General features: G+C 29.4%; 1 protein-coding gene across 1 annotated transcript; it reads right to left on the reverse strand.

Moving 5' to 3' along the window:
• Positions 1-1,659: 1,659 nt before the first annotated feature.
• LOC143554493 (uncharacterized) lies at positions 1,660-8,533 on the reverse strand. Its single transcript, XM_077044233.1, has 11 exons — positions 8,264-8,533; positions 3,956-4,058; positions 3,782-3,795; positions 3,133-3,357; positions 2,925-2,996; positions 2,723-2,806; positions 2,579-2,617; positions 2,395-2,499; positions 2,151-2,316; positions 1,954-2,063; positions 1,660-1,854 (listed from the first exon to the last, which is right to left on the reverse strand). Exons 1-11 carry the CDS (start codon positions 8,471-8,473, stop codon positions 1,768-1,770), a joined length of 1,215 nt encoding a protein of 404 aa, XP_076900348.1. The 5' UTR covers positions 8,474-8,533; the 3' UTR covers positions 1,660-1,767.
• Positions 8,534-11,193: the final 2,660 nt, after the last annotated feature.

Genomic DNA, 11,193 nt, shown 5'->3' on the forward strand with positions numbered 1-11,193 from the left:
ATCTAACTTTATTCTTTCTTAAAATATCCGTATTTAACTCATATTTATCATATTTGTATATTTATGCATAACCTAGTAAAATTATGTCTTCAACATTACACCTGATGGAGGATTGGATTGTTATAGCTCGACTATATCGATGATTGTGATTCCACGTTATAACTAATTATGCTAGATAAGCCCACAATATTCACAACTTTAGTTTGGTGTGAGAATTGCTATATTATTAAAGCTAGGAGAACAAGGACCTGATATGTAACTTGCTTTTATTTATTACTATTTTTATTTTACTTGAATTCAAAGGTTATTATTGCCTTCACAAGAAGGTACCAGCCACAATATTGGGTATCAGGGTTAGCTGAATCGAAGAACTTTTTATGTATAGTATACGAGAAGTGATTCCGATTTATGACACATATCCAAAGAAATGACTAATTAATAACGACTCTTGATTGCGTCACCCTATAAAATTATTTCATGAAATCCTTGGGTTGTTCAAACATACCTCAGCTTTCATTTGCCATCAAAAGTATAATCTTTAATCTTAAATACTTAATAAAATAAAATAGAAGTTACAATTTTATAATTTATAAATGACATCAACCGATAATAAATCGCTTAAAAATGAAGTCGACTATAAATAATAAAAATAAAGGGATAACAGGAAAAATACAATGATAGTTGTTAAAATAAAATAATAAAAAAGTTATCAAAATATTATATTGTTAAAAGCAACTACTCAATAAGTCAGAAAGAGCATTAAAAGAACATATTTGTACTCAACTGAATGATAAACGAGCTGGAACTCATCAAAGTAAAATTTATTTCTTTCAATATTAATTTTTTAGGATCAGAGAACACTTAAAATTTAAAATCTACCTATTATAATAAAATAAAATAAATATGATACATGTCACTTCAAAATTAATTCCTAGCCTAAATTTTTCCGTTTAAAATATTATTCTATTTTTAATAAAAATATATTTTATGTCAGTCTAATCAAAACATATCAATATATCCTTTAATCAAATAACTAATTACCTAAATTATAAGTACTAAAAATACGCGAATACTTATGTCAATATAATCTAAATATTTACATCTTTCATGAAATCTTATCAACCATTTTTATTAAATCAGTTTATATATATACTTTTGAGTGTAGGAAATATATGATGCTTTTTTTATGTCATTAATAATGAAATATTTTATCGTCTTTTGTTATAATCTATTACAATAAAAAATATAATTACAACTTATAAAATCATTAGGTGCATCTTTTTCGAGATTATGAAGAAATTGTGTGAGAATACACCACATATTTGTATAAATATTCCATTAGAAAATATAATTTAAACGTATAAAACTATTTAATTTGATAAAATACAGGGTTTTCTTTTTTAATTTAATCATTTAATTTGTATAGGTTAATTGTATTTCTTTTAAGCATTCCGTGCATCACATGGGTTAAGGATTTAAGTCTCAATTCATTCACTACTAAGACATTTCCCTCTAATCATGTCTAAACGTTACTTTACTCGTGTTTGGGTACTTCGTTCATATTACCGGTTTCAAATGTTTTGGGTATCCCTGCCTTAATTTTTTTGTTGGTTGAAACACAATATGTAATCATGGACCGTGAAGCTCTGTTTTCTAGTAGTGTCCCTTAATTCGGGACTCACAAATGTTATAAACAGAAGGAAACAAAGCAAAGTCTCCTAAAAGATATTCATTGAGAAAATGCTTAAACAAACAATCACTGTCTTTCTATGTACATGCTATTATAGTTGGCTCCATGGCAGTATAAGTATCGCGATTGCAGTTCTCAAGACCAAGGCTTGTAGCCTCTTCTCCCTGCATTCATTTTGGATGTACAAACACATACTATAAGTTTAAGGTTAAACATAACACAATACGATTAGTTTTCAGGAAATGATTCGTTGATTCGAGTACCTTTAGGAGGTTTCTAAAGTAAGTAGTCGTGTAATTCCCGGTTGGAAACAAAACTTCTACCAAGTCTGCAAGGACTAGTTGTGGTTGGGACACTGCTCCATCGAACCAATCTTCCAAAACAAAATGAAGAAAACATCATTATTGTTTATGTACTCGTTAGCTGGTCATAATGCATCATTCGAACATAACATACATACCAAGTGCCAGGTCAGTTGAAAGGCGTTTGTCGTGTCTCCACACGCTTTCATGTGACATAAAAGCAAAACAAGATTGATCCTCTATATTGAGGTTTTGAAGAAACAAGGTTGAGTTGTAGCCAAATGGGTCTGAAGTTAATGTTCCATCAATCAATACATCTACAGTCTAATTTAATTACAAAATGTAAGAATCTGTGTGAGTAAAAGTTTAAGGAAGAATTTGAATATAACGAGTGAAACTTACACATAAGATAGCATGAAGTTGTTCCAAATCTTCAATAGATGATATGTTGTATGTTATTTTGTTAATGGACTCATCCAAGTTCTCTCCACCCGCATCTTCTATATACTGTTGTACAAGTAATTAACAAAATACAGTTAATTTTGACAGTTCTTTTTAGTTGAATGTCAGTTATTTGAAAAGCAACCTTTAGCTTATATGCGTCTTTTGTGAAACTCCAAACACCCTGCACCAACATAAACATAAAAAGTAGTTTATAAAATTATTAAAGTAACAACGCAGTCCACATCGTCTGATGATGCTAAAACACGCTTTTTATAGGCATACATACATCATCAAATTCCATCCAAGCCACTATTGGTTTGAGCTTTTTGCTTGCAGCAGAATTAACCAAGCACATGTAATTGCTTTTCACCTACATAATTGCAAACATTAAATGTAACATGCATATGGCTACTTATGACAGTGGCATTCGCCCATTGTCACTTTGAATCAATGGATCAATATAGAAACTCAAACAATGTTACACTTACAGCATCATAAATTTCGTTAGCTCTCATTTCCACATTTGCAAAAACTCCCAAGTACTTGATCCACTCGGCCCTCTAACAAACCAACAACTCATAATCATGAGATATCTAGGGGTGGAAAATATTTGTGGGGTGTTTGGGATCACGTTTTAAAAGCGATTAAAACACAATGCCAAAACCCCCCCTTAAAGATACAGAGAGAAGGTGGTACTTGAAGAGGAGTTTGCTCGCCGATGGGGACAAAAGACACGTAGTTGCACGACTGAGTTGGTTGATTGGAGTTGTAGCCGATGAAATGCGCGGTAAACTGAGAAAACTGCTGTGGCTCACTCTTGTTGAGCATTTGAAGTTGTCCCTCATTGTAGAGTTTAAGAAGACATGGAGAAGCAATCCTTTCTGATGTAATGCCTTTTAATGTTGGCATGAGTCCTAGAAGCTGTTCATGTTTGTTTTTTAAAAAAGCCACAATAGCTAAAGTTTCATCAGAGTTTATAAATAAAATTAAAAGTTTTGTAAAAAAAAAAAACTAAAAAGGTTTTAACTAATTAGTAAATTCATCAATTGTTCTTTTTATATAAAATAATAAGTTATAAACTTCATACAACTATGTTAACTTCAATTTTAAAAATATTCATTGTTATAAACAAAATCAAATTATTATTAGTTAACTAAACAGGTTATATGTGTCACATTGAAATAACAAAATGTATATTTATATTTTATATGATTCTAGTATTACATAGTTTTCTTCTAAAATCGGCTAATGAGAAATAATTTCACGAACTATATTTAATAAAAACAATATATACACAATTGTATACAGAGAACGATAAGACTTACAAACAAACGCATAATCTCACCTCGAAGAATGAAACTGCATACATTCAAAATAAAACACCCATAAATTAATCATACATTATTATTATTATTATCATCAAATTAAGTATTTTCGAATTTAAGTATTTAACTAATTTAACTTTATGATATAAGTTACTTTTATTAATTTATAAATAAAGAATTAATTTAAAATGAACCTGGAAAATAACTGACATCCAAGGAGAAGTTGGCTAATGGGATGACAAATGATTTGATCCTTGGCGTGCAATATTTAGTCTTTGCTGCCATCTTTGAGTTACTCTGCACCATTGTTTGCAAATGCAAGATTTTAAACTAACAATATTTATATAAACTATAAGATCATAGGGGGACGACGTACATTTTAATCTTAACATGAGAACGTAGGAAATAATACCAATTTATAAAAAAATGAGAATATAAGAAACAATACCAACTACAATGCCAATCTACATAAACAATTATTTATAATAATAAAGAAAAAAACCTAAAAATTACAACAAAAGAATCAAAATCAAGAACAAAATAATAACAGCAAACACCAACAAATACTTATAATAGCAAAAGAAAAAATCTAATAATAACAACAAAATATTAATCAACAAATACTTATAACGTCTCATAATCGAAAATTAGCAAATACGAACAAAAAATAACAGCGAACACCTATAAAAATAAACCTAATAATAACAACAAATTGGTTCTCATTGTTTTCATGTTAAGAATAAAATGTATTTGATCCTGTTTTTAAAATCATAAACATATATTTATACTTCTTTTCATTGTAATAAATAAAACGGCTAAATAGTTGTATAAACCAATGGCCTTTTATCCTTTTCTTTTATTACATTTCGTCAACGATTAAGTAAAAGTGCTTATACAATTCTCATCCGTCTTTGCTTAAAATTGGTTCACACGCCCCATGCATGCTTAAATTTTAGTATTTTGGGTACTAAACGGTTTTAGGAAGTTTGGTAGGTACCAAGATCGAAGGCTTTACTACGTCCCCAAATAAATTACCAAAAAAAATCAAATATCACTAGTTCTTGAGTCGGAATTTGATCATTTTTGGATTAAAGATTTGGAATTTTAGTTCACAAAACAAGAATCTTTTAAAGGGTGGAGCCCGTGACTTGATAGATTATTTAGAGGTGATGTGAAGTTTTGAAACCCGTGTTTGCCTACCCGACAAAGTGGGCCTAACTTCTTATATCTTTTTTTACTACAAAACAAGAAAAAGTAGTGAAATGAGTTCCCAACGAGTCAACGACACAATGCCCCCTATTTTTAAGAAAAAACAAAAAATCCCAAGAACAACCTTTTTAGTAATCTACCTCTACCTATATTTTAATAAAGTAAAATAGATGTAGACATTTGTCATGTTTTGGTTAATTCTGGTAATTTTTTTCTTTTAAAACTAATATACCCTAATATATGTAATAAATCAATAATTATTCACTTTCATTTTACACTATATTTATCTATATATTTTTATAAATATAATTATTAATATATTATTTTACTATATATTCAAAATACTTGGTGAATTCAAAAAATCAACAACAAATCATGTTTCTCAAATGAAAATTGTTTTGGGTTTTTTTGTGGAACTTAAATTTGATTTTATGGGTCAAGAGTTGGTAAATAGATTGTTTGATACAAGTTAACTACATCTTGGTCAAAATTTGTTAGGGTCAAAAATAAAAATTTTGAGTATTTTTAAAAGTTTGAGATTGCAAAATAGTTTTATCGTCAAATTTGTTATGGGTTCAAAGTGTTGACTTTAAAATGTCAAAAGTATGAAAGTTAAAATTTTAAACATGATTCGGGTTTCAAATTTATTTTTAAGGGCATTTTTTTGAAATAATCAAAATGTTCGGGATTTGGCAAACTGACTATTTTCCCCTCAACTTTTAAAATTTAAGAAAACATCGCGAACACTTTCGACATGTCACCCCCATGCCTATCAATGCTTAAGTTTTATCAAATTTGAAATATTTATGTCAACATTAATTTTTCTTTCAATGGTGATCAGAACGTCGTATGGGAAGCATGACATGCTAAACTATGCTCAAATGAAACAAAATATTCACAAAATTGAATGGGTTAACATGTTTTTTATGTTGTCATTATGACAAAGTCGAGAAGCCTTTTGAAACTTATCAAAATATTTTTCATAGTGTAGCTCAGAAAAACATAGTTCTTGAATAACATCCATTGTTATAATTTAATATTCTACTTTCCTTTGATGGATGGTAAATTGATAAATATATCAATAAAGGTAATGCTTATTTTGTATTTAGGCTGAATGGTTAGAACTACTATTGTATGAGAAGTCTTATTTCCGAAATTAGTTCATAACCAAAATTCTTTCATACATATATGACACCGAGAATGAATTTTTCAATAGAAAGAAGCATTCTCGGGTACGTTTTTGCACGGACATTTTTTTATTAAGTTCATTTAAAAAATCATTTTGTGATATAAATAAAATCAATTTATGTACACATTGTATAGATACAAACATAGATGTAATACATTTTTATTTTCATATACGCTATGTAATTATTTGTTTTACCTATAATTTTATAATTTGAATTATCCCGTGTGTGACACGGGCTCTAAAAGTAGTATATTCATACAGTAGAAACTATATACATAGATGATGTTTGGTATGAAGTAATGATCGGCAGAATGGAATGAATCATTTCAAATAAATGAAATAAAACATGTTTGGTTGTCATTCATCAATTGAATGAATAATTCCTAAGGAATGGAATTCCTTCCATATACAATATTTTTGATTTCTTAGTAAAAGTTGTTTTTTCTTTCATTCCTTTAAGGAATGGAATGGAAAATGATCAACAATTATTATTATTATTATAGTTATTATTATTTTATTATAGTATAACTATTATTAAATTATAATAATTATTATATTTCTTTATTATATCGTATTATGTTATTACCGTTCCATTATGTTATTATATGTGTATAGTTTACTATTTAATAAAAATAATAATAAAGTGATGATTGATATCATTTATACGGGGTAACCAAACAAGACAATGAAATTGTAATTATTTATTTCATTTTTTTGTCTATTCAATTTCCTTGTCCATTTCATTCCCTTATTCATTCAATGAATTCAATTGGTCAGGTTCACCCATGAATTCACCTATATAGTGAAGAGGGTCTTACCATCTCTTTTATTGTTACTTTTATGTTTAAATCTTGGATATAATAATTATATATTGTTTATATATATGCAAAATGGGTGAAGAAAATTTTGGGTCTCTTGCAGTCGCACCTTCCGCACATGCCAAAAACCAGCCCTCGGCATACGGAATGTTTGGTTTGCTGAAATTAATGAAGTAGTCATAGAATTCACTAAAACTTTTTTTAACATTTTTTCTGAGTCTATTCATGACGGGATTTCAACCGTCCTCAGTTATTTGACGCTAATTGAATTCAACTCGAGAACCTTCGTAGGTAGATCCTGTTCTTTCATATTACAGTTCGTTAACAAATTTCACTTTTTAGAAAAAAATATCTATGTTATGTTAATACATGCAATGAGTACTCATAGTGTTAGATCTTTTTCCCAGCAGTTTATGACCAAGACAAAATAATTTGGGCTTTATACGATATGTGTAGGGCATATACAAATGCAATTGGTAATGATTTACCACTATTCCCTTTGTGGAATGATGCTAAATCTGATGAGGCCTCACTGCCTCCTTTTTTAACCTTTTTCCAAATCTTTCTAAATGTCACCGGCCAAATGTCCAAAGAGTTTAGTTTGTGAATTCACAAACTTACAAGTGTCAAGAATAAGGTTGGAAACGAGCATGATCACCCGAGTTCGTCTAAGTTTCAACTTGATTCGTTTATAACTCCATTTCTAAAGTTTAAAAATGGCTCATATGTATTTTTTCAAACTCAACTCTAGCTTAGCTTGGACTTGTCTTGTTTAATATTTTACTAACTATTTAATTACAATAACTACCTATATTTATATTAATATTTAAGTATTTATAATTATATATTCTATATAACACAATATACATTTCTAAGTATTTCTATCATAATTTATTTATACATTGTACTTTGATTTACAAAGCTTAAAAATTAAAATTGTCCTTTTTGGACCTACTTAACTAGGCATTTCAAACCTTTGATTCTAGTCACTTAAATTAAGTGGGGTTTTTAGAATTTTAGTTAATTTGAGTAGGTCAGTAGGGTTTTAGTTTGTTAAATGTTGATGATTGATTTTAACCTTTAATCTATACTACGGGAAGAAATAAGAATTGCTGAACCGATCCGAAAGGCGAACCAGACCCAACCCGAAAGAAATTATTATATGGCGATAGTCAACCGACCCAAAAAATTTCCAACCTCAGTTAATTTTTTTTTTCTGGTTTGCCACTAAACTTAAACCAGGTTATTAGATATGTTATAGTAAACAAACGGTGACATATAGATACCTGGATGAGAAGATAGCTTTTTCCATCGAGGTCGTTTTTGATGACTTTGAAGGTATTACCATAATATATCCGAAAATAACTAGCATCTTCAATCCTCGAAATGTTACCGCTCACTTTAACCGCGGCATCCTCCACCATTACTCCGCTATTGAGTACCGAAAGACCGCCCAAAGCGGACGATAAAACCACCATATACACTAGTAGTAACATGATTGTGTATGAATATAAGAAGCCAAAGTGTCACCCTCTTAAAAGATATATAGAATGTGATGTCAAAGAGTTGCAGGCTCTATAAGTATAATTAAGGGTTGGTTTTGATGGTGAGTTGGGCCTCTGTGAGTGGGTATGTATGTATATATATAAGTATTAAATATTTTATGGAGTCAGGTAAAGGCGAAGGCAAAGGGAAGTGGGTGAGTTGGTGTAGATCTTACCCGTGATCTGCCAAATATGTATATTTTTCTAGTTTGGAAATTAAGGGTTTGTCTTTATGTTTTTGTTGTTTGTTTTTTACCTTCTTTACTATTCATATTCTCTTGCACGTTCTCTAATATATATATATATATGCATCTCGATCTTTTAAAAACTGGCCATCTTTTTTATCTCCATTGCAGCCGTTAGAAACTAAATTGTAGTTAATTTGTAGCAATCTAACCCGGTTAATGCCGATGTGATATATTATTACACACTAGTTGGAAACCCGTGTGTTGCTGCGGCGGTGATAAAATCTTAACTTTTCAAAGCTTAGGTTGACAACAAACGCCTAGCAAAAGGAAAAAAAAAACAATTTTTAGATAAAAGTCATTACCATTTATCCCATTCCCATAACCAAATTCACAATTTGTAACTGTAACAAAGAAATAAAATTTTAAACATACAATATTAGCTCCCCAAACAAACCACTCTGAGACAGTGGGCCTTCTTTTGCTTCAAGATTCTGCAATATTCATTTCAACAAACATGCATCAAAACTTCACAATGAACCTGCAATTATAATAAAAAAGATTCACTATTTACATCATTTTGTGTGGGCAATTTGAGAGGTGTGTAAGTTTACCTCATTTATAACAACTGCAACTCTTTTCACTTACAGAAGGCATTAAGCCTGCTTAATACCGAACCAATATAACCGGCTGTGATGTTTCTTAATGGGTGGGAAAAATGAAACCTGGTAAATGAGGAACATGCTATATAGGTAGAAAATAGCCAAGAGTCGCCCCTACTTGACTCAAAAATTCATATTATATATGTAATAATATTTTTTTTAATCATAACTAAAGACATTATTATTTAAAAAAATGGACAAAAAGTGTTTTGTGTTCAACCAAACACGATTCAACCCATACTAAATACGAAGTCGTTCAACCAGAATTCGTTTTGGCAACTCACCACCTCTAATGTGTAAAAAGTAACCATTTAATGTGAAAATGTCTTCTGAAAAGTCAACTTGCTATAGTAATAAGACACTGATAATTTAAAGGTAAATAGCATTTGGCTTTACCTAATTTGTTTTTTCTGTTAAATGATCAGAATTATTGCTATAACTTCAAACAACAGTATCATATCCAAACATCAAACGATATTTTTTTGAATTCCAAGTACATGTAGCATAAATGATGATATAAAGAAGGTATGCAGGTCTCATGCAAAGTGTCTCGTTAACTCTAAGTTGCATTCTTTTTAACTGGTATGGGTACTAAATAATAACAATAATTGTTTTTTTTCTTTTTATTGTAACTTTAAAAATGAAAACAAACACGAAAAATACACAGTAAAGTATATTAGGTAGTTTCATACCTAATCCTAGGAGCTCTCATTATAGTATCTTTTTAACATCTTTAATAACATCCATAGTAACATATAATAATTACATACGGTTAAAGTAATACCAACCAATTTTATATCTAACAGGTCAAGTGGGTTATGCTAAAATATTTAAGTAAAAAGAATACGGGTCAAATGGGTTAAATTAAATATATTTAACTAACAATCATGTGTACCTCTCAAGGGTTGTCAAGAAGTAGTTGTTGATCAATGGAACCGACAATAGGCTCACATAAGCATACCTATATAAAAGTGAATGTTTATAGACGTTGTGGTTTATTAATAATCAAATAATAAATCAAAGAAATAATGTACTTTCGTATGAATATAACAAATGTGGCTCATTCATAACTTTCAAAGAGGCGTTCTAAGTTAGGAGGTATGCAAGCAAACAGATCTACCTGTAATTCAAACAGAGAGTAAAGCCAAAATAATGTTTTCGAACTCAAAACATATATAGTTCCTTAACCTTATTAAGATCCGTATTCGTTGCTATTAATAATATGCTAAATTAATTCTTGCAAAACATATATACTTATATAGAGAACAAAACGATTACTTGCCGTCAATTTTTGACCAGTTCCAGAAGCATTAGTGAATTTGACTGATCCTTGAAGCACAAATACAAACCTAAAATAAAAAGATAAATAAATCACATCAAAAGTATTTTTTTAATAATAAATTAGTAAAACATGAATACCTCTCAACATCATATAGGAGATCATATAAAGGCATGTCATAATTAATGTTATTAAGCTAAAAAAAATATTCATATTGACTTTGAAGAGATATGATAACTTGACAACACATCTTCAAATTCTCTTAATGAACACTGCATTTGAGTCTTAGCTTTTACAATGATGTCACCTATATTTCAACCATATCACTTTCAAACTATATTATTATAATGAGAATCAATTTTTACTAAGAAATTTTATGCATTCTAAATACGCTTTTGACACATTTGGTCTGTTTTCAACAATAAGCATGATGAATCATGGAGTTGTAATGGAAAATATCAATAGAAAGAAGCAAAATAATTAAGATCAAAGCAATATAAATAGTTCTGATCAATTAAAACCTTAAAATTGGGATGGCTGGAAGAT

The sequence above is a fragment of the Bidens hawaiensis genome, unplaced genomic scaffold (genome assembly GCF_021521415.1).
Source record: "Bidens hawaiensis isolate Kalapana, Puna unplaced genomic scaffold, B.hawaiensis_p1.1 tig00017718_1, whole genome shotgun sequence".
Taxonomy (NCBI): Eukaryota; Viridiplantae; Streptophyta; class Magnoliopsida; order Asterales; family Asteraceae; genus Bidens; species Bidens hawaiensis.